The sequence below is a fragment of the Tinamus guttatus genome, unplaced genomic scaffold, assembly GCF_059628265.1.
Source record: "Tinamus guttatus ecotype Peru unplaced genomic scaffold, ASM5962826v1 Tinamus_guttatus_pri_ptg000242l, whole genome shotgun sequence".
NCBI classification, from domain to species: Eukaryota; Metazoa; Chordata; class Aves; order Tinamiformes; family Tinamidae; genus Tinamus; species Tinamus guttatus.
Genome location: NW_028288776.1, coordinates 1,835,828 through 1,860,249, shown reverse-complemented (window position 1 = coordinate 1,860,249; position 24,422 = coordinate 1,835,828). Strand labels below are relative to the sequence as shown.

Below are 24,422 nucleotides of genomic sequence, written 5' to 3'. Positions count from 1 at the left end.
CCTTCTTACGTAATAGGATGAGTGAAGTCCAAAGCAGGTTTAAATCAGTGTGTTCCTGCATCCCGCTAATACTTTGGGGAGTACTACGGGATTCCAAAAAACAAATTGAATGCATTAGGCAAAAGAAAAGTAAAATACCTAAAATGTTTAAAAATGATCATAGCTCTAAACCTTATTAAAAAAAATGAAGCCAAACTTTCATATGCACGGATTTGTGTGACATTCTCCCACGACGATAACAGCATCTAAAAAACCTTTTTGACAGAAGCATTCACATGGAAAATGAATCAGAGATTCGATCTTCCATCTAATACATGCCTAAAAGACAAAATATCTTGCCAAGGAATATGCTCATGTTAGAAAATGAAGTTAACTGAAGTTAAGTAATTGAAAACACATTGTATATTTAACACAAACACGACTATGGAGTAATTCATTAAAAAGCCTGGTGAGGAATGAATATTTGACCGGTTCCAAAAATTCTTGTGGAAGCAGTTACCTGTCAGACTGTACACTAACACATTCTTCTATGTCAACAGAAACATTTCCAATACAACACCATTTCATCTAGAGTTCAGCATTTCCAAATAATTTTATTCAACATTATTTTAATGAGGTGTTACAAGTAAATTTAAGAAACCTATCTTGCTATATTAACATTTTTTCCAAGATTTTTTAAAGGTATTCTAAAAGTGCATTCTATATCCACCCAGCTCCAACATGCAACAATGTCATAATCTCAGCTTGCTCATAAAAATTCCCACTCAAATGTTTCTTAGGAGTCCTTCAACTTCAGCCTTTCTGAAGGGCTTTATAAATTTTAGTATTCTATTCAAAAAACTAAAATGAGTCAACATTTAGATTTGATTTTACCAGATCAAAATTTACTTAAGGATCCATGAAAGTTCAAGCAAGTCACCTATGTTAAAAAGACAACTGTAAAAGACAAGGATGGAAGAGAGAAGGACAAAGAAAAGTGAATGATTTAACAGTCAGCTGCTACTTCCTAACCAGCTCATACATAGAAAAATAGATTTATAGCTCATAAGATTAATAAAATGAAGTTTTAGAAAATACATCTTAAACTAAGTTCAGTTTTGCTAGCCAGATATAATGAAACTTACACGTGTATTTAAATACAAGTAAAAACACCAACACTGAATTTGCTCACTAATGGCACCGCAGTTTCAATTAGAAAAATGCAAGAGCAGACTAGAAAATGGCTCTGTGTCAGACCTGGTCATCTAAGCAGCTGTTGGCTGACAGTTGTACAAACTGCTATGCAGTGCCATGTGTGAAAAGAAAACAGTTTATCTTCTGACAGCAGATATTACCCTCAATCATATCTTGGCTAAACTGAATTTGGACACAAGTTTTTTACATTTATGCATCTAACTAGTGACTTCGCCTCAGGTAGCAAACGTCACACAGAGCAGATTATCCTTCTGCTTCACTGTTCACAGTGCTGTAGAGAATGTCAACTGATTTAAAGCATTAATCCTAACCTGTAAAACCATAGAGGGTTTGGGGCTGCGGGGTATCATGGCATACCCCAGCCAATGAAAAGCATTATCTGCAAGTGTCATGAGAGAAATGGGCAAAATAACTTGAAAAAACTAACCTTTGGGTCTGACAACCCCTTCCCCTATGCTTCTCAAGAGAACAAACTGGCAGCAATGGACAGGATATCCGTTCATCTAGGATGAATTTCCCTAGCAGGAAGTACTACACTGACTAGACAGTATTGTCATTACTATGACAAATTCTTCAAGAAGCTCATGTTAACCTCTAACAGCAGATTTCTGAGAATAGCTTACACTGTTCCTTCTTCCGAAAGCCTTGCCAATGTTTACCCATTGCCTTCATCAGCCTTTGCTTTAAATAAAGTTTTATTGGCTTTTCTTTAGGCCTACAACTTTCAGTTCTGGCTTGTATATCCCCGGAGTCCAGACTTTTCATAATAGTTCAAAGAACTCCTTCTACTGAGCATCTTGAAAACTTCAGCTGAAGTCCATTTCATCTTTTCTTCAAGCAAAAGGAGTGGCAATTTCTATTCTCCATAAATTAAGCATCCCTGGGGCTCAATCTAGCTAAACTTTACGTCTGCAAAACACTGGATAACAATTCCCCAAAACAGCTGGACTCTGGGCACATGGCATCACTGCAGGATTTTCTTGCCTTCCCATAGCCTCACATCCTGCCTTTTTCAGCCTGTTATGGAGCCTGAATACTGTTCTTATTGTTTGCTGGGCCATAGCCTTCTATGCTTTTTAGATTTTTTTATTGTTGTTTTTTCTTCCACTTCTCATTGCAGTTTGGTTTCCCTACTGCTGTTTTTAAAAAGTATTTGCAACTGGGAAAGTTTGCTGACATGTGTCTTTTTCAGATCTTTGAAGTAGACACAAAATTGTTTTTCCAGGATTTGGGTTTGTGAACTCTGCTTATTTTAGTTTGTCCTTTTGACATCAGCTGTACATGCTGCATCTGACAGTTACACATTTGTGCTGTGCCACAATATGCCAATAAATGTCATTGATTTCTAATTCAAAATCCTACGACCAAGAGCTGAATTTCTGTAACGGAATAAGCAAGGAGAAATTGGAATTAACCAGCACTTAGTTACTTGTGGTGCTTTTGTCTACTAGTATTATGAAACAGCAACATAGCCCTAAGGGGAGTTGCATCAAGCTCGGATGAGTTCAGTTCACAAAATCAAGCAATGGATCATTTTCTTAAGTCATCAATACACTAGGATTGACTCTGTATAACACAGACAGGTGTTGAAGCAACATGTTTTTAGAAGACTTGTCATCCACCACTGATCTAAGCATATATAATACAGTTGCACATGTCAGCAAAGTCAGATTTTTGTAATCCCAAAAGCAAGAGCACTTTTCTCAGTAACTAAAGCGATTGTTTCCTTCTGCATGACTTTCAAAAGATTTTGTCCCATCAGCACTGTAAATATGCTCTGCCTGCTGCCTGTTACCTCTCACTACGTTAACTAAAACCTTTTCAATTAGATCTGCTGGTCCTGCAGCAGCTGCCAGCCTTGCAGTGAAGGGTAACTGCTGGCTCCTCTCAGGTCTGCTCTGCTTCGCCAGCAGCACCACCTGAACCTGCCCACCTTCCCCTTCCAACAGGGCTGACTCTGCAGCCAGAGAAACACTTCTGCACGTAAGGCTCTGTTAAGCAACAGTGACTAAAGCGCAATCTTAGTCACATCCCTCATCTAGTTTTAGAACGTATATTTCCTTTTAAACTTACAAGCACAGTGAACATCTTATAATCTAATTGGTTTCCACATGAGACAAGATACCAAAAATATTTCTGCAGAAAGGGACTATGAAGAGTCAGCAGGGTGAACTGAGAGATGCTGGACAATATGACTGCTGATCAACTAACCATGCTGCATTTTTACATTTCATCATATTCCCCATCCTACTAGGCTGTAAGCAGCCAAACATCATGCTTCAGGCTCCAGCTGTTGGTTCTTCCCTGCTTGTGCATAGCTTTCGTTTGCATTTTTCCACGCAGATAGTTAGCAGTACTTGACCTGGAAAGGCTATTACAGAAAAGTGATAGCTCTTCTGGCACTTGAGGCAGCAACGACAGGCGTATCAGCCAAAGGCAGACAATGGGTAATACCAAAAAAATAGTAAGAGAATGAAAGGGAATAAAATTATAATATTGATGTATCAAACTTCTTAAAAATGAGGAAAGCCCTGGGCTGCCTGAGCAGGTCATGGAGCCTTTGTCCTTGGAGCTTTTTAAGAACTAGTTAGCCAAATATTTGTTAGGAGCGATAATGATAACTGATCCTGCCTAGGAAGGAGAGGATGGACTACATGCCATTTCAAGGTCACCTTGAGCTTTGTTATTTTACAGAGGGCAGACAGAACAAATGTGCAAAATACATATCAGGGCAAGTATAGCCTCTTAAAATGTTTCACTAGAAAAGGATCACTTGTTCATTTACTTTTGCATTACTTGGATACTTACAACAACAGGCAAAGTTCACTTAGCTCAATAGGGAAAAAAAATCCATCATTAATTCTGGAAGGTACTTGAAACAGGCAATTTTTTTTAACATAGCATATGATTCTGAAAGATCAAAGGTAAGACTGATATTTCAGCTTCAAAGGCCCACCTGCCTCAACAACTACCACAACAAATTATTAGCACTGAAAAGAATGAAAAGAACATAAACTTAAAAAAAAGGGGGGGGGGAGGAGGAGCAAAAAAGCTAAAACAAAATTAGAAAGAAAATTCAAGCTTACTGCTTCACCAATTTTTCCAAGGTTTCCTTGGTCTCCTTGTTCTCCCTATTAAATGGGAAAAGAGATGATGTAGTTCATTAGAAATGTAATTTCTTTCATACGTACATATTAAATTTCTCTATTTTCCTAAGAACCTCTATTTTCCAAATTGCAGCAGCCAATTAAAACTTTCAAGAGTAAAATTATGCAACAACAACAAAAAAAATCTATCTGCAGCTAATTTTGATTTTGTAATGAGAAGCACTGATTACTCTAATTCCTCTGTTTATGATAGACTTGACCACAAAAATGAAAGCTTTTTATGAAGGGCTTACTAAATATATTGTCAGCAAATGCTACAAATAAATGGCATATTCTTCACTTAAATCTTCCTTTTAGGAAATAAAATTATCTAGGATACTTTGCAATTGCTTCAAAAGAAAGTCACCTGTACATATTATGGGTATTTTAAAATTTGCCACAAAATGCTATACTGGGAAAAATAACAAATTACTCAATTATCATGTCCATTTTTTTTATTTCAAAATGGCCTTATTCCATACTGATGACGGTAAAAGATGTTTTAAATCAACATTTCAACTGACATTTTAACACATCATTTTCTCTTCCAAAAATCCTGCGCTGGAAACTGGTGGATCAAAGTCTGCTCTCCTTAAAATGCTGCAAGCCAGGGTTCTGCACAGTATTAATTATTTGTGTACGACTACAATCCCAGCATCCTGATAAACAGGGATTTGGGAACTACTCAGACAGTAACTAAGCACTGAGAATATCAGTGGTGGCTCCCCATGTCTTCCCACCAGTGCAGGAACATCCTTCTTTCCCTTACCACCCCTAATCCCAGCCCTCCTGGGGTCCCCAAGCAGCCAGCTCTGCTTTTATCAGGTGCTAACTCCGCTCATGCGCATCTCTCAGCCCTGAATTGGGTGATTTTTTCCCCTTTTCCAAAGTTTTTTTTTTTTTTTATTAAAGTAAGCAGAAACACCAGCACTAGATACGTTTGTACTACACAGGAGCACGTACACTCACATCTCTCTCTGGCATATGTACATGTGCACACAGTTGATACTTCAAACACATCACTTCATACATAAAACCATCACTTACCTTTAACCCTTCCGGTCCAGGGTCACCTACATAACCTTTCCGCCCTGGCCTTCCCTAAAATAATGATTAAGATGAAGTATTTCAAATATTTTTAAAAGATAAATGGCTAAATTATCAAAATATGTACACTCAGAAATAGACACAACTTAGTAATAGTTAATACCTGTGTTTGAAGCCAATTTATAAGTTTTACTCTGGAAATACATTGTTGATTACAGTAGCACATACTAGCCCAATAAGCAGAATCTGTATCAACTCCTACGGCAGTTACGCTGTGAGAAAAATTGTAATCCAAGAATCTAACACATTCCAATTTCACTTTAAAAAATGCATTTGGGAGACAAATAAAAGGCAAGGTCATGCTCTCTCTCTTAGTCTAATTCCAGCATAACAGGGAGTCTCACTAGCAGAACTTGATCCTTAGCCTTTGGGGGCTGGTGTAATAACTGCCCTTTCTCAATTAACCAGAATCAGCTCCAACATCTCTTCTTTGTTCTACCTATGTTAAACCCCAGCTCTCCCTGTTAGCATTTTGTTGTTAACAGATCTTGTTTCTATGATTCTCAGGTAATAGTATATTGTTACCAAGAAAAAAAATACAGCAACATCAATCAGAGTGGGAGACTATGAATGGAAGAGATCTTTCAAGCAAATTATAAAGATCTTTCAAGCAAAAGAGATTTCAAGAGATATTTCAAGCAAAATATATGGTTGTCACTCAGAGGCACAAAGGCAAAAAAAATCCACATTTTTCTCCAGAATCTTCTATTAGATGGCTATAACTTATGGCTCGCTATTAGGGAGTCACTTTTCCTCCAGATATGCTTTACTTCCTCTGCAATGTAAAACAGGGCCTAAAAATAAATGTTATTTACCAGGCTTTGAATGAAGTCACCATATCAAAACTAGTACTTCATATTATGTTTCATATGAAACATAGTACTTCATATCAAATAACATGAGAAAGGCTATAGCCTGCAGACAGTAACCCATAGGCCACATCAGTATCCAGCATCAGTATCCAGTTCTTCTTTCAACAGCTTAGAGAAACTAAGCAGCCACCAGGCCGATGATGTACACATTTTCCATTGAGAAAAACCAAGAACAAATTAACTGGGGTCAAAGTGACCCAAAAGGGATCAAAAATATTTCAGTTTGGTGGGTTACACAGGATTTTTTTCTTTTTGGGTCACTTTGACACCAACTGATGGCAGCCTGTGTGCGTGGTGATGCACAAGAACATGAGAGTAGGGTCTGCTCTGCAGCTCCTCTTCCCCCACTGCCGTTGTACCATGTGGAAGATGCTGTCCAGCCACCAAGCCCTGCTCAAGGAGGAGGCAAGGGATGAGGCAGCCAGCACAAAAATTTCCATGAGGCTCTTGGCAGGCCTTAGGCATGAAGCTGAATATTGGACTGAGTCACAAAGTGTTTTGAAATTCTATTTTTTTATTTGCCTCTGCTAAAAGTAAACTGTTTTAAGCTTTTAATCTAATGCACATTGGAAATAAGTTTTTAATGTTATATATAAATGGGATGGGAATGCCTAATTTTGATTAGCTCTAACATATAGACAAGATAGCTAACAAGCAGGAAAAATGACATAGGAACACATTTATTCTAGAGCTGGGAACAGGGGGTAAAGTTTTCCCAAGTCCATGTAAGAAATGGGAAGTCATCCAAAAATGAAGGACAAGACAATTATTCTCCTCACATAAGCAAATCAAGTAAAGGCAGAGGTTCATATTGCTTTCAGTATAGTTAGTAATAGACCTCTGGCTACTACTATAGATCATTACTCACTTTTAACTCAGACTTTTTCTACAAATAAGCTTCAAGTCCCTCAAAATATGCTTAGCAGTAGAATTGTTTTAGTTGCAAAAATAGACAAGTGAAGTAATCTTCTAAAATGTTTCAATACAAATGGTTTCGAGACATTCTAATTTTACTACTTTCAGAAGCTATTAGATTAATTTATAATTAGAGAATAATTTCTTAAAACAGCAGCCCTTTATATTGCTCTCTGAGCTGAGTCTCATGCTCTCTTTCCCTTTCTATGTATTCTGATAATATCACCTGGTTCAGTCATAGGACAGGCACTATAGTTTCTTCTGTCTCAGAAACATGACCACTTTGTAACTGAATCTTTTTCCTTTCCAAAGTTTTTATTTTGTGAACAGTGGTAGTGGTTTCATCCCAATTCCTGGGAGTTTCATCCCATTTCCAATGGAAAACAATTTCTCCTTCCTGCTCTCATTACAGGACAGGCTTCAAAAACAGATACATTTATGTAAAAGGTGCCATTTTAATAGTGACTTTTCACAGTAACGTTTTCCTCCAAAAGAAAAGCTCTTCAGTTCCTGAAGAAGAGTGTGCAGTAACAAAATTAATTATACTTACTCTTGGTCCAATTCCTCCAATAGGTCCAACTGGTCCTACTTCTCCCTATAAGAAATCAGGACTTCAGTAACCTTGATATCAAGTCCAACTTTTACAGAAAATCTGCAGAGACTATTTTTATATATATGTCATCCTGTGTTGGGTTCATATATGCATTTGCGGGTCTTTAAGTCTGAGAGAAACATTGAGATAAAGTATTCTGACCTCAGTTAAAATAACTGGCTCAAAAGTCATGCCCTATGCAACTACAAGCCAGAAACAATGTGAAACAGCTGGTATCCATTTTTTAATTAAAAAACTTTCCATTTTGAGCAGGGGGAGACTCTGCAACAATGGCCATCCTCTATCTTTCCTATGGTTGCTTCCCTTCTAGCAGCATTTGACACCAGAGGACTATACGAGCAAAGGCACATTCCTGCTTTTTCCCTTTCCGTGGCTATGGCATGGCCTCCAAATCAGCCAAGCCGTTTCACCCATTCCAAGGGATGGAGATGTGTGGGGGGTGTCAGGCCGTTATTCCCAGCAGTATAGTTTTCAGAATTTTGAAAGAGAAGAAAGGAGACACTGTGCCTAGACTGTAGCGCGCACTGATATAATTATCCACGACAGGGAGCTGCAGTGTCAACTCTTCAGGGTAGACTCCCTATAAAGTTGTCCAGATGCACAGGGATGTATCAATCCCGTGTCAGGATGTCACGCTGGGATCATTTCACAGCTCACTGACCTCTCTCAATAGAGAAGATTTGCCTTGGCTTTGGGGGGAAGCAGCACGCAACCTTTTCAATTACAAGCAATATGAAACAGTAATTGAGAAAGCCCAGCTTCTTGGCTTCTAACTAAACGGATCATTTTGACACTGTTAGCCTTTAATCGCTCAAAATCTGTCACAAAAGACCACAGTTAAGCATATCCTCAGATTCACTGATTAAATGATTTTTAAAATTATTTTAGCACGAGGCATGATTTTTTTATGCTGATAAAATAGGAATATTTAATAAACTTACAAGCTGAAAAGTTGCTTTCCTCCCCATTTGGATTTATTAAGTAGAGCTAGGATATTGTAATTAAGTTCACACACACTTTTCTCCCATTCCTACCCCCACCACACTTAAACTAAAAACCTTGTACAAGACTGGACCTGAATTCCCTGGGATTCCACTGAGACCACGGAAATAAACCCTCATAGCACTGCTAAAAGCTCTAGCTTGTAGAGTTTTGGCAAACGATACATTTGCCAAAATGCAATAAATGTGAAATCTTGGATGACACCACCATTAGTACCTACCATTATCATCTAACAATCTCTCTCAGCCTTTTCTTTAAAAGCAATCTGTTGATTAGATTTTTTTTTTCCATCTTACCTCAAGTCCTTTGGGGCCTGCTGGCCCTGGAGGCCCTCGGTCACCGAGAAGTCCCTAAGCATCAGAACAACGACAGTGAGCCCTTACATGAACTAAAAGTCATGTTGGTCTAACAAATCTGTTACAAACCTGAGCAAAAACAGAAAAAAAAGAGGAAGTAGATCTCATTACTTACTACTGTCCTTTTCCCTTGGGCAATCAGTAGTAGACATAGCAAATTTTAACATCTGTTGGAAAACTGAGTACCTTAGGATCGTAAAATATATAGATTTTTCTAGGATTTTTTTTCTTTCATTCTTTTGAAAAGCAAATAACAAAAATAAATGGATCTTACAAAGCAACAATTGCTCTTCTAGGAAGGCATAAATCAGGTCATTATACTAAGATTAAAGCAGAATCAATGCAACTCTCAGTTTTGATATATATACAGCATAACAGTTGATGATAAGTTTGCAATGGAAGTGAACTACAAAGTGAATTTGGACTACCAGATTGTCCAGACCCACTAGTGATTTTCAGTGCTTACTTCTCCATCAGGAGAATAATCAGCATCCCAGAGATAAAGAACCTCAGCCTCTGCTAACTGAGGGTTTTCATATCTGTTTACAGCAATGTTTCCAAAACTTTGTTAAAATTGCCTAGCAGCTAGCAGTGTGTCAAAAATCTCAGCTATCCAAATTACAATGGCAGTAATTAGGAAAAGCAGTTGAACTGATGTAGGACAAAGTAAAAAATGTGTAAACATACTAGAAATGTTTGGGAAAGCTAAGTTTAACAATATCAGATAAAGCAACATGAACAAAGAAACTGCTTTTTATGAGAGATATGATTACTCTCCAAAGAAAGAGAGGGTGGGAAATTTCCAAGTGTAAACCTTATTAATTTCTTACTAATGAAGCTGAAGTCTAGACTGAAGGTGCAGGCACTGGTCCAGTAACAATCTACTTAGCGCACAAAGTAAAATGGAACAGAAAATGGGACCTTGAGGTACTGAATATCCTCGATGAACCCATCAGCCTACAAGAGCTGGAGGTGGAGAATTGCAGCATGACATGCCACTGCAAAAGCAACAGGAAGGCTTTAGCAGCGCCACCTAAATAACATTCTTGGGTAGTTAAGAATTTTCTTTGGCAGAACTGTAGGTTCATTGTAACAAAAAAAACACAGGAGGAGTTATGGTTTTCAGCATAATGTAGTTGCACAATGGAAATGCTAGCAATGCTGCTACTGCATGCACCCTTACAATTAACTTATTTGGAGCTGGAAAAAACTCCTTTAAAAAGGTTATTAAGACTACATGAACCTTCCATCTCTGCTTTGAGGTTTCAGCCAAACGAGAGAAAATGAAAGGAGTGCTAGAGATGTACCGGAATGTCTGAAAAGACCCTGGGGGAATCAGCAAATGGGGATCCTTTTTATTTCTCACACATATAACTTTCCAGTTGACTGTCCCTTCCAGCACTAGTGGGACTCCTAGTAGCCCCAAGTGTTAAATATGTTAGCCAAACAAAACATTAAGTAGCGGAGAAAAGAAGTTCTCAACTACTTCCACAGTATAACAAATATTACTGGGAAAAAACAGTTCAGTAGTCAAAATATGTCAGTCTTTTCCTCTTGCTTTTCTTGGTTGCGGAACAGAAATACTTACAAGAATAACATAGAAAACAAACAGAAAAATTCAGAACATCTCAAACTAAAAACATTTTTGCCTTTTTTATGAGCAGTGGATGAAGATCAAGTGCCTCCTAAAACATGGTTTCCAAGATGAATAATGTTTTCTAGACCAAATTACATAATACAGTCTTTGAACATCACTTTAGGGAGGTCAGATTTGCTGATTACTACACTAATTTGGAGGAAATGGACAATCCAGAAGTGCTGCTGGTTTTTAGAGATGGCTGATCATGCTCACAGAGCTTAAGCTTTCCATCATGAGGATGAATTTCTCGCATGCCAGCTGCTAAGAACTGAAGATTACCTTGCCTTCTTGGCTTTTAAAACGAGTATTGCTTCTCAGGAAGCATAAAACAAAAGTCTAAGGAGAGCAAAGTAAAAACAGATTAAAAAAAAGCTATGTGAAAATTTTTAGTCAACACAGGACATCTGGGAATTCTGGGAATCAACCATCTCCAGCATTATTATGCAGCCCTCCATCATCAGTATTAAAAGCAATGATGAATTTTGGCATAGACACATTATTACCATTTTCCTTTTTTAAACCACTTACAGTTTCCTGTCTTGCTTTTTCATAAGCAAACTGCCCCAGAATATCACACTGCTCTGCTGCTGATTTCACTGGCCTTCTTATTTCCATCTCAGTTTATTCACAGACAGCTCACATATTTGGTCCTTGGTCCAATGCCACTGTTGGTCTCTCTCAGTTCTTTTGTCTCCTTAATTTTTGCCCTCTACTTTACCTACACAGTTTAGACAGCCCCTTTGTTTTGGTGAGAAAAATAAACCATCTCTTATAATACAGTCATTCAGACACTATCTCCATCTATGCCCATTTATTCGGTCTTTCTTGAGTACAAACGCTTAGAACTGCATGTGCTACTTAGATAAAGTCTTTCCACGCTTTGTACAACGGCATTAAGAAAACACTTTGCCTAATGCGTTCTAGAATTACATTTCATTTCTAACAGCCTTATCATGCCGTGCAAGGTGACCTGGCAGCGCCTGTCGTCTTCTGCTGTAAAATGTCTGAAATCTTGAGTTTACAGTAGGATTTACTGTTTTAACCCCTGCATGCATGAGTTTGGAGTAACAGAAGCAGGATAAATTGATACATTTTTTTTTTTTTTTTTAAGGTTAAAGATACCCAACTTGGTTCCTTATACAAATTTCATTCTGATATACTTGAGTCTGTTTATTACTGAAAATAGCGTAAGAAAGAATAGTCCTAGAAAAGAATGATAAATGAGGAACCTCACTGGTACTTTCCTCTCAACTACAAATAACTAATTTTAGGTTACCTCCCTACAGGCCAGACAACCCAGTGACACCTCCCTGAAGGTTAATTTCTGAACCAGCAATATTTTTTGTACTGCTCTCTACCTTTTCCTTTTTGAGAAAAATTTCCAGGATGCGATTTAATCCAAAACTTAATTGTAAGCTTTATATATGGGAATTATTGCCTAAGCCTGATTTAAAATATTAGTTGCTCTACTAAAGATACTCAGTTAATCTGGTGCAGTCCATGATGCATGTGAATTTTATCCATTTTCCATATTTTTAGTTATTAATTCCATCAAAAATTGTTCAAAAATATCATGTATTATTCAAGTGAATTTAGAGAGGTCTGTGTGCATTTGGAACTTTTTTTCTGATTTAAATATAGGTGAAATATTTACTGCTTTCTAACTATATGGTACTTCCTCCAAGTTTTGTTGCACTAGACTAGCCATTATGCTTCCATCTAACACAGAAGTTATCCTTATAACAGTGTGGACAGCATTAAGCATTGGACTGACTTCCTCATATAAACACCTGAGGTGAAGTAGAAGTAGCCTGACAGCAAAATTGCCCTCTCATAATGCCAGTGTCCACCTTGCACAGCTTCTTCTCAGATGTATATAATGTTCACTGCTATTGTGAATAAAGTTCCAAGTAGTCTTACCTTTGGACCTTCAGGGCCATTTGCTCCAGGCACCCCAATATCTCCTGGAAAACCCTAAATAAACCACACAGACAAATGATTTATAAGGCAGAAATGTTTCCAATGTTCTTGTTTTGATTCTGTTCTGAATCACAGAAACAAAGAAATAGATTTGTTCTACCATCCCCAGAATGTCCATTAAGATCCCCTGACAGGGCTTGGATAAATGACAGATTTTAGGCAGCTTTCATTAAACTCTGTTTCACAGATGTCAGTATGAATTTCATTTCTCTTAATATGAGACTTGTTATTCACTAAACAACATTGGTAATTAAAGCATTGGACTGGCCTTGATATACAAAAAACCCACAAAGCAAACAGCACCACGTCTCAGACTCATGAACTCAACTGAAAAAATAATAATAATAATAATAATAATAATAGCAGCTTAGAGTGCAGCTGAAGTGCTTTAATCTTCACTTCACTTTAAGGGCCAGATCAATCCTGGATTAAGAATACGGTAGAACACCTTTTGCCTCCAAATCAGCAGGTACTAATCTAGAAGTAGGTTCTAACCGAGCTCTGGCTGGCAGCAAGTGAAGGTCAGTTGCACATAACATTATTCAGAGTAAGTCTTTGTGAAATAGCGTGTGGTAGAGATCCAGTTGTAAATAAAGAACCAACCAAATATGCAAAAGAAATGAATCACTTAGAATTATCACCTAAAGCTACTTGGCCAGTTAGCACTGAGTGGGCCTCAATGAAGATATTTCTACATGCTACTAGTAGCCTGCTTTGCAAGGAAAGAGGTTATTTTGAGGAAAGAAAAATGATTGCTGCTAACCCGTACAACATAAATACTGGTGAGTTAAGTTTCAAAAACACCCCCTCAAGAAATGTTATCTTTGCACATCCTGGAAGTAAAAGCAGTGCACATGTTCAAAATATTTTAAAGAACATTTCATAAAGAAATTCCAGTGTGAAATTCCCTCTGGCACTCTTCCATATTGCAGGCTAATGCATGTCAACAGTGAAGCTTCAGGAGTAATTTTTCGTTTTTTTCAAGCACAAGAGAGGCATACAAAATCGTCTCATTAGGAATAGTTAGCTGCACTCTGTTTTCCCAAAATCACCAAGCTGGAAATACAGCTGATAATCATTTTTAATGAATATTTAAAATACCAATCACAAAACACTTGCCAGAAAGGTGAAGTGAGGTCAGATTAAAGAACTTTACAGAAAATACCGCTTCCCCTGTAAGTAGAATGGTAGAGCTGCCTCTTTATAATTAAAAAAAAAAAAAAAGAAGAAAAAAAAAGAAATAAAAGGCATTTAGGGCATCACTGTTAGCTGATTGGCTTTCTTCTGCTTACTTTTTATAAATTGTTCTTAAGAGGATGAAAATAGAGTTATAGACAGGATAGGACAACAGAATGCAAATCTGGTTCGATGTGTTTATTTAATAAATCTAAAATAAATACAGGAAACAAAAATCCTGATTTATTAAAAAAATACTTCAATTTTATTACTTGAATACTAATGAATGCTAAAGAAAACCCAATAATAAGTGGTAAGAGAGTTCAGTTGAATTTTCAGAATAACTGGAGCCAACCTAACATGTTGTGTTTCACCACAGTATCAAAATGATCATTTCTTTTTGCAACAACACAATAATAACTACCAGAGTTTTGCAAAAACTCCAACGCGCCTCTAGGTGGCACATGGCTTATTATTCACAGGTGGCAAGGCAGACAGACTGTTACCTAAATTATATCAGTTTATCAGCCCAGATTTCTGAACAGTTCTTAAGAATTTTTTTTAAATCTTGGCCCAGTATACTTACTGAATTACACTGCAGAGGTAAGTCAATACTATGGAAGTTGTTAAGCCATCCTTTCATATTCCTGTAAGGGAATTCACCTTATTTATGTGTATAAATATTTCCAGAAGACATCTGGAAAGATGCAAGTGTTGACAACTGCCATGAGTTAGAACAACAGTTAAATTTGGAAGTGTTAGAAATGCAATTGTTTGGAAATGCAATTTCAAACAAAGTCTTATGATACAAGAGGGCTATTAGCCAGACAGCACCAAACTGAGCAATGCTAAATGTTTAAAATCTTCATTGTTTCTCTTTGCTATATGTCTGTTTTAGGTTTTTTTTTTTTTTTTTCCTCCTTTCGAGCATCATCTACAAAGAAAACACAGGTTCTGTAGCAGACCTAGAACACCGTTTCTATGACATTTTCACATCAGTAATATGTGACACAATGGTGCCATGCAAGACAATTCAAGAAAATAAATGAACCAGAAAGGTGTTTTTTTTATTAAAAAAAAAAAAAAAAAAAAAAAAAAAAAAAAAAAAACAGCCCAGCAGATGCATTTGTCATCCAAATTACAACCTGTGCAATGGTATATTTCTACCTATACTTGAATTTGCCAAAGGTTATTCAACAGCCAATTTCCCATAAAGCCACTCTGGAATAATACACAAAATCATTATTCTTGAATAAAGGAAAAGACCAGGAAATCAGTATGTAGTTTCCAGCTGTAATATGTAATTTTCAGCTGAGACCCTTCAGAACAAAATATTAGTAGACATGTTCTTCTAAGGAAGTGTAGAGAGCAGACTCCAGACTTTGCCATCAGCCTGATGTTTGGCAGCTGGTAGGTTACAAAATATTTTCAAGTTTTTGCAGCCAACATGGCCTTTTGCCAGCAAAGCACTTTAGAGTTCACTTAGTTTAATCGTATTAGAAGTAGCATAAAAAAAAAATCACTGAAAGACCAACTATCTCAAAACACAGATGTTTTAATCTTATCATGAAAGCATTGATTTTTGTGCTGAGTATGTTTAACCATGAAATATATTTCATGAAGAAATAAAAAAAAAAACTAATATTTTGGTCCAATTTATTATCTGTAAAACAAATAACAAAACCCTAAATAGACTAACAGATTGCTACTGAACCAGTGAATGCCTTTTAGCACTGAAGCCAGTCTTGGAGATGGCAGATCTGCAAAAGTTCATGCCTTTTTTATTTTTTTTTTTCTCCTCATTTCTTTGTGGCTGCTAATATCGGGGCAGACTGTTAAGATATTTGGAACACACACTCCATTTCCTGCAGCAGTTCCCCTGCATTTGTAGCATCCAGTTTGCTCCTGGGGTTATCCACAAGACACATGCCAGCAGTGCCATTAAGCAGGGGCCCTTGTGCCCTCTAGTTACTGAGGGGATGCCCAGATATCCTCAGCGGGGCTGGGAAGGGAGCTCTGTAAGGGTAAAAGCCTCTCCTGGGTCTGCGATAGCCCCTTCAGCTTGACAAGTTTCCCTGCTCAGAAATGATCTCATTCAGCTACATGTAATGTTTCACTTGAATGAGAACATTAAATGAATTTTCAGTAGTGATACTGAGTAAATGCAGCTCCTGGATTTCAGCAGAAAGCTTAATTAAAGCTTTATACATACATATATATATATATACACACATATATATATATAGAGAGAGAGAGAGAGAATATACATAAGCTACAGGGAGATTCCTGCATAAAACAACAACCTCTCTAGACCAAGCAAATGAGAGATAATTTGGCCTTCTCATACAAAAAGCATTTATGATTCTTCTAAAAGGACTTACAATCTATGCAGAGACACATTTTAACCCAAAAGCTTACTTTCTCTCTCACACACCTCTGTGAGGTCTCACACAACTCAGTCTGAAAAAGAAAAACCTGTAAGAATACAAATCCAATGGAAAATATTTATGAATGTCTGTAAAAATGCACTAGGGCCTAGGAGGAGCTGGTTAAAAAACTGGTTCAAGATACTATGCAAGGTGAAGCAGGAAGGCTTTCTGCAGTCAGAGCAGTTCTTCAGATATATGCCAAGGCATGCAAATGATTCAGCTATAAAATGTCCTACATTTCTGTATGCTCTCCAAGCCATTTAGATGTTAACTTATTTTATTTGCTAAGTTTGGTAAGTTATTCAATTTATTTAATACTGAAAAGGTTATTGCATTCATGGCATTGCTTACACAGCCTCCAAACATCATGTGATAAGATAAAACACGCATCAGAAATTTTTTCTCTTTTGAAACAAACAATTGAGAGCAGCCAATGATTCACTTACAAAAAATGTACCTCTTTATTATTATATGAATGTATCCTATTTCTTTGTAATGCTATTGCCTTAAGCATGAAGCATATAGCAGCTGAATCCCATATGAGCACCTTCCTGAAAGAAGGAGCTAAATACTTCAAAATAATCCTGAGACGGAATAAATTTCTATTGAAGATAATGACTGATACTCCCTCTGTTACAGATGAAAACTATTTAGAATACTCAGAGTACATCTGAAGGCACATCTGAAGGAAATGATCATCCCCAATCCTGGGGGATAATTAAATATCATTCTTGGAGTAAAACTTTCCTACAATATCGCTGTTGAAACCTATCCTAATTTCATTTACCTTAGAATATCCATTACATAACTAACTCAAAGCACTTTAGAAAGCTGTAAATTTAGATGTTCATTTTTAGATGCACAAAGCAGGAAACCTTGTAAAGCTTGTGATCAAGAATACACTCTGAAAAGAACTTGCTCATACCCCATGTTTTCTGAAGAGCAGCTGCCCCCACTGAAACAGCCCCTAGCTCTGTGGCCTGCTGCTCAGCACTGCAGCTCCCAGTGCAGCTTCACTGCAAGTGGGTGGCTTATTTCAGCTCCAATCTGCTGCACCTCTGCTGCAAAGCAACTGGAGAAAGGGCTGGGAAACAAGTCACTGCTCAACTGCATCTAAAAACCAAAAAGAACTACACTAAAAATCCAAGAGAACGAATGAAACACACTGGGCCTGCTCCTGCCTTGGTGTGCGGGAGGACTACAGACTTCAGCCTCAGCAATGCCTCATTTACAGCAGTCTAAATGGGAAGAAAATCAGGAATGGGACTATTTATTCATCATATGGAAGAGACCTAGGAAAAGAAAAACAAAATCCTGGAACCAGAGTTGGATCACAAGATCCACAGTTACTTATCGCACAACTACTTGGATCAACAGCTTGAATCTAGGGACTGGATATGTTTCTAAATCTCACTCCAAGTTTTGGACAACAGGAAAGAGAGCCAATTTGAAGCAGGATTTGACAGGTTCTGCTAGTGGGCAAATGAGACAACCAATCACAAAGTCATTTTTTGTTTGCTTTTAACGAGTGCCACCAACCACCTTTCCTGGAAGGCAGGCAGGATGTCGTGTTCATACCGCCTCCAAATCACTCTCCTTTGGAAAAAGTATTCACTGCAACTCTGAGGTCTGTACTGGCTATTTCCAGAAGCGTGAATGAGAACATGCAGCATGAATTCAACATTTTCATTTTCTACATGGGGTCACAAAATGTCCAAACATTCAGATAATGAAAGGGGAACAGGGAAAACAGCTCTGTTTGACCTGCCAGCTGCCTGTTTTTAGAGCTCATGAAAGAAACATGGCTAGAGATGCACTGGCAGGAAAAACTGCAGCAACCGCCCATACCTCACATATCCCAGCGTGTCTACATAGCTCCTGCCAATAACGATTAGCTACTTTTATAAGGTATCAATCAAGAAGGAAAATAAAAGATACAATCTTCAAATATAAGAAGGTATTTATTCTTTCTTTTATTAAGGAATTTCTGGAATTTCCAATTTCTTCAAGATCCTGGTATACAGCTGTTCTGTCTCCCTTACATTTCTGCTCTTTACCATGTGGTGACCATGTTTTAACGTGTGGAAATAGGACAGGCAAAATTTACTTTGTTTCATAAGAGTTTGGCTTGCGTGAGTAAAGGTAAGAGCTGCATTGCTTTGTAGTTTTAAATCTGACATTTTGCTGTCAAATATTTAAAGAAAAACACCTGGTCACTCATGCTTTGATTATCTATCCAGAAACAATTTGCCTTCCAGTGCCTGAAGTTAATTCTGCTCTGCCAAGCTGTGTGTGACCACGGCACAAGCTTCAGCACTGACAATTTGAAAATTTGTCAGAGGAGACCGGATCTGGAGATTTCTTCTGCTTATAGAGGAGCTGCTTACAAAACATGAAATCAAAATGTGCATTTAATACCATTCTACCTAAATGGTATTAAAATATTCCCTCTCCAGTCACTAAAACTGCTGGCTTAGTTTGTTCAGACTACCTCATGAAGCTAAACACATTTCCTGGCAAGTCTGCTCTCAGCAAGCGCTTGTCTTCAGCAAGGGCTTGTCTTCAGCAAGAAAGTCCACGTTCTGGAGCACCAGTGAAACCTACAGCAGCTAACAAGGTGATAAAACCCAGTAATTTGCTCTTTGAGGATAGAAAATCCTTGGCCTCCCAGTTACCACAGGTGAGAGCTCAGAGCCTCTGTTTGAAGACGAATGCTCCTTCTTTTAAGGCCAGAACAACCAAACTAGCTACCATGTATCTTATGAATATATGCACGTATTTAAAAATAAAAACAGACCCAAACAAACAAAAAAATACACTTCTGTTGGAGGAAGAAGATTAAAAACAGAAATCTGGATATTTGCTCTCTTCAGCATCTGTGCATGTGCATGCTTGCCTTTCCTGTGCAGTCCACAGCATTTTTTCTATAGCACATCACCCACATCACCATATTAAACAGTTTTTAGGTAACTGTCATGCCAGAATCAAGTACTTAATTATGTAACTGGTGTCCATTCTTTGCATTCCTTCCAAATAAAATGATTTTCTCTGAAAGTAGTATTCTTCCAGGCTTGGAAGATGGTTTGTAGGCACATTGTGGAAGCTGTGAGTGAAAGTTTATCTGAGATGGGAGTACACATGATGAGTGTAATCCTGCAATTCACATAAAAACTGATCCCAACTGCATATGCAAATGCAGTACTTATGCTTTATTCAAGGATACAGTATATTAATATTTTGTTTTAAAAATTAATGAGTTTTTTTGTACTTCAAGGAGAATTAACCCATTAGCCTACATATCCTATAGGATATGACTAAATAAAAAGTACTTGCTGATTCAACTAAGTCAAAATATTTGTGTAAAAGAAAAAACCCCTTTGACTGATTGTTATAATTTACATTACATTCAAATTTAATCAAGTAATTTCTTACCTCAGGACCTGGAGGACCCAATGGTCCCTGTGATCCAGGATCTCCAATTTTTCCCTTAAAAGAATCCAAGCTGTTAGGTTTTGGATAACCAATTAAATTTTTTTTAAACAACAGACTGTTATTAAGATTAAAAAAAAATAAAATTAAACCAACAAAACTGTTCAAATGACTTTTTATTAAACAGGTAATTTTATACTGCTTCTTTTCATTAAATGAAGACTCACTCTTCTTCATGCCTTGTTGAAGTCACAATAAGTAAATGCCTCTGAATTGCCCTGAGATTTTATGAGATTTTCCATGTTCTCTGCAAATTCAATTAGCCCAAATGGTCACCTGGGCAGCTCCCAAAGCTCCTAGTGAATTTGGTTCTAGCATTGCCATGATGACTGTTCCCCTGAAAGCAACTGTCACAGAATGCCAAATGTTGTAAGTAATTCCCATGCTAAAATTTGACATTATATATGCTGATCTTTATAACACAACTCATACATGTCAGAATGTGATTGTCACCAATTATAATTCACTAGAAATAAAGCAAACTTAGTAATTATTGTTTGTGTATTTTGACATAAGTGGCTTCTAGAGGATTATATGTGGCCTACATGTGCAACACAGGAGTATCTAATATAACATACAGTGACACACAGAGAGAAAAAAAATAAAGTTTAAACTTACAGGAGGTCCTGGCTTTCCTCTGATCCCTGGCAGACCCGGCAAACCAACAGCACCCTTAAAAAAAGAAAGCTAATGAATACAAACTAAAATGTATCATTGCCCTATGTTGGGAGCAGTAAATAGATTGGCATACTTTGCCACTCAAACTCGTCTTCAAAATCAATCTGTCAGATCTGAAATGAGTTCAGCGAAAAAGTTCACCCAGAATACACTATTTTAGTGACTTCTAATGTACTGGTCAAAGAAGAACAGAATAGTTGTCTTGATTTCCTATTAAGCAGCATGCCAGACCATGGGCTAATGCTAGCCAAAATTGGTCCAGATGAAGTGCATATGAAGCCTCGGGACCAAGGGAAAGTCTTGTACAACAGCTTCTGAGCAGCTTTCAGTAAGCAACAGATCACACCAAACTCTGACGACACCCAGAATTCTGCCATGCCTTTTACTTGTCATCATTCACTACTTTCCCAACTGAGTTTTAATTAGCAAAGCATTTCTCAAAAACATGTTAATTCAGTGGTACCCTGTAACTTTTAGTTCTGCATTCTACTTTAAAGTGCAATAACTCAGTTACATAAAAGAGACTTAAAAAACCCAAAGAAGTCACTGAAATTGGAGAATTCTGTAAAACAGTGCAATTAGAAATTACCTTGTCTCCTGGGTACCCCTGGTCTCCTGGGTCTCCTGCAAGGCCATGTTCACCCTAAACAACACATTATTTTATACAGATATATGTTACATATGTTTATACAGATATATAGTTCTCAAAATTAGAGAAGGAGAAAAATAAAGTCAGTGTTTATTATTTAAAAGTGTAGCATAGAATGTCTTTGAATTGGGATTTACAGCACCTAGCAAACCCTACAGACACCTCACCAGACACTGTTTTGCTTATTAAAAGTACTCTGTTCAGAAGTAATTTTGTCCAAATGATCAGATTCCACGTCTAAAATATTTTATAAAAAGAAAAAACAGAAGAGAAAAGAAATCAAAAATAAAAATCGAAGGCTTTGTCAAGCAAGGTATTTTGCTCAAGTTTTTATAAAAAAAATCTAACAAGACTGTATTTCTAGGATAATGGAAATATTTAAATCACCTTATCACCTTTCATTCCAGGCTGTCCTGCACTCCCTGGAAGACCCTGTTAAAGTGAAGAAAATAAAAATCCAAAGCTTGTCTGTATCTTAGAAAGCAGTGAAGGCACCTGGGCTGTGGGAACACTTCGCACTGTACCGTGGGTCCTGGAATTCCTGCTGGTCCGCCTGGTCCTGCTGGCCCAGCACCTCCCTAAGAAACAGCAGAAAAGGCAACTGCATTAAATGTTTGCTGGAGTGTAGTAACCTAGAGACTGATAGAACAATATAGTGCTTACTGCAACACAAACAGAAGCCAAAAGTCTGTTAGTCTAATTTCCTGGGTCAAAGCACCTATACTGTAAGTCCTCCCATCCACATCCACAGCAATGCCAGGAAACAACTTTGCCTCCTCTTTTGAATATTACGTATCCAGGAGTAAATAGTGGTGTGCAGGGTGATGCTGAGTAAGGAACCTTTCCTTTACACTACTGCTGCACATCCAGTGGCTATCTCCTCTCTGCCTTTGGTGTAATAGGAACATCATTATTCTGGAAGCATCAAATTCGGCATAAAGGAATTCTGCTGTGGACAATGACACTTCATAAAAAGCTTTTTTTTTTTGGTTGTTGTTTTTTTGTTTTGTTTTGTTTGTTTTAAATCTTTCATTGACTTCTACAAGTTTAAAAAAAAAAAAAAAAAGTAATTCTCCCTCAAATTGCACCACGTGTGCAATCTTACTCTAAATTCTGACAGTCAAATTAACTGCTTCCATCATCAGGTACCTTTCAAGCCCTTGCTACATCTCTGCTTTCTCTGATAACAGTTACATCTCATGAGACAGAGAGAGAACATAACAAAACAAAGAACAATATTTCAAAGATCAACACAGCGACACCACATGAGGGAAACATGGTTAGATGGCTCCTTTTCAAGGGAGGAATTTGCTCTGGTCATTGCAGTAGCGAGTTTTCTCCAAATCCTCGTCTCACTAAAACTCATGGCCTTGCAAATCATGAGAGACTGACTGCTCAGCCAGCCAAAACTCTGAATTTGGCCGGAGTTTTAATATATTGAAAAACTCGCGGATGGAGGGAATTCTTGGACTCGGCTTGCCCATTCTGCTTGCTTTACCGTTGTTCTCATGAACAAACATAAAAGTATAGTTAGTTCTGGACTTCACATACAGCTGGGTTGGACAAGCTGCTTGAATTAATTTTGTTGGCTTCTGCTAGTATAACATTTAATCTACTCTTCAACATTTCATCTTGTAGTGGTATAATGTGATACAACTGACTAATATGAAGGTGTCTCACTCTTTACTTCGTTTCGGATGACCCTTGGCATTTGCCTGAACAGAGCCACGTGAAAACTGAGGCCAGAACTTGCGAGTGCGGGAGCCGTCTGGGGAGAGCAGGCGTGGGGCGGGAATGGGGCTGTGCAGCACAAACTGCCAGCAAAGGTGGCAGCCACCTGAAATTCCCCCCGCCTTGGTGGGACTCTGCAACAGCTGCAAGGGTGCAATAGCTTATTGTAAAGAAAATACAGATAGAGATTAACTCCTCCAGTTATCTTCCTGCTTGGGAAACTGGGAACAAGAGCACTAAGATGATGTGGTGCAGAATCCAGAAGGTGCACAGGGATGATCTTGGGCTCACACAGTGCACAGGCATGACTTATCTCATTAGTTACAAAAGTCTTTCAGACATGCATTCAACTTATTTTTAAAGCACACAGATTTGCTAGTGCTTTGGAAGCTTCCGAAGGCTGTTGAGAAATTTTAAAGAAACATTGCTGGGCCCTATCCCTCAACTGCAAAGTCTTCCTGCACCAGTAAGGTCTTATCCAGGAAGAGCTAGCTGTCCTCAAGCAGCGTTTCTTGTCTCAAGGAAGCAAGATGCCATTACACCTGTAATATGTATTAGGCTGTGAGAAGGTCACACAGTGACCCTACCTATCTTTACTGAACAGCATTTGTACAACATAGTCACTTGTCCATACATGTTTTTGTCAAAACATTGGCCATCTGAGCACTACACTCTGTTAAGCCCTGAAAAAATAATTCGCAAAATTAGATCTGCTTCCAGCAAAGTCATGGCTTTTCAGTAGACAGACACCCATCTCAGCTGCAAACATACAAGCATCAGGACTAAAGGAGCTCCCCGTTCTGTAAAAGACCTCTAATGCCCTGCTGTCAAAGGGAGCAGCAACAGATAATCTAAAACTAGCAACATTTCCTGGGTTTAAGTCTAATACCAAGAAAAGATGAGAATAACAGAGTCCTCTCTGGAAAAGACCTGACCCAAATTGTCACTTTGCAGAAATAAAACTATTAGCAAGAGCAATTTAGGTTGATAAATTCACATGACGAGGAAGCAAATCTCAATTTTTGTCTACACTAAAGGAGACTTCACTTTGAGTAAAAAAGATACGCAGAGTAAACATGCAAATAGCTATATTCCTTTACACAGCTGGAGCTGTGCAAAGGCCCCCATATAGAAGTGAGAGGTGGTAGCTCACACTGATGGAGAAATACAGAATCTTCAGAGATTTTGTGCCACCTCCTTGGGTAAGTACCGCTGTTTTGAACAAATCCACTCCTATCATTTACAGGTGGGAGTATTTTAGACTCATATCATATACTCAATTCCAGCAACAAGAAATCAGCTGTTACTTCACATCTGAGAGTATAAATATTTTTTGGCAAAACCTACCTTTATTTTATTGACAAGAACAAAAACTTGCTTCCACATAGATTGAGGCTCAAAGCAGGAATACCCCAAACTGGCAATGGGTGAAAAGGGTTTTTTGTC

The 24,422-nt window shown here is 37.8% G+C and overlaps 1 protein-coding gene across 1 annotated transcript in view; it reads right to left on the bottom strand.

Annotated features, from left to right (window-relative positions):
• COL24A1 (collagen type XXIV alpha 1 chain) overlaps window positions 1-24,422 on the bottom strand; it is a 124,265-nt gene that overhangs the window by 53,498 nt on the left and 46,345 nt on the right. The window contains exons 15-24 of the mRNA XM_088526064.1: window positions 21,770-21,823; window positions 21,633-21,677; window positions 21,186-21,239; window positions 20,537-20,590; window positions 19,862-19,915; window positions 12,765-12,818; window positions 9,146-9,199; window positions 7,785-7,829; window positions 5,388-5,441; window positions 4,281-4,325 (exon numbers count right to left, since the gene is read on the bottom strand). Of these exons, the coding sequence (XP_088382190.1) occupies window positions 4,281-4,325; window positions 5,388-5,441; window positions 7,785-7,829; window positions 9,146-9,199; window positions 12,765-12,818; window positions 19,862-19,915; window positions 20,537-20,590; window positions 21,186-21,239; window positions 21,633-21,677; window positions 21,770-21,823 (513 nt within the window). The remainder of the gene's footprint in view (window positions 1-4,280; window positions 4,326-5,387; window positions 5,442-7,784; window positions 7,830-9,145; window positions 9,200-12,764; window positions 12,819-19,861; window positions 19,916-20,536; window positions 20,591-21,185; window positions 21,240-21,632; window positions 21,678-21,769; window positions 21,824-24,422) is intronic.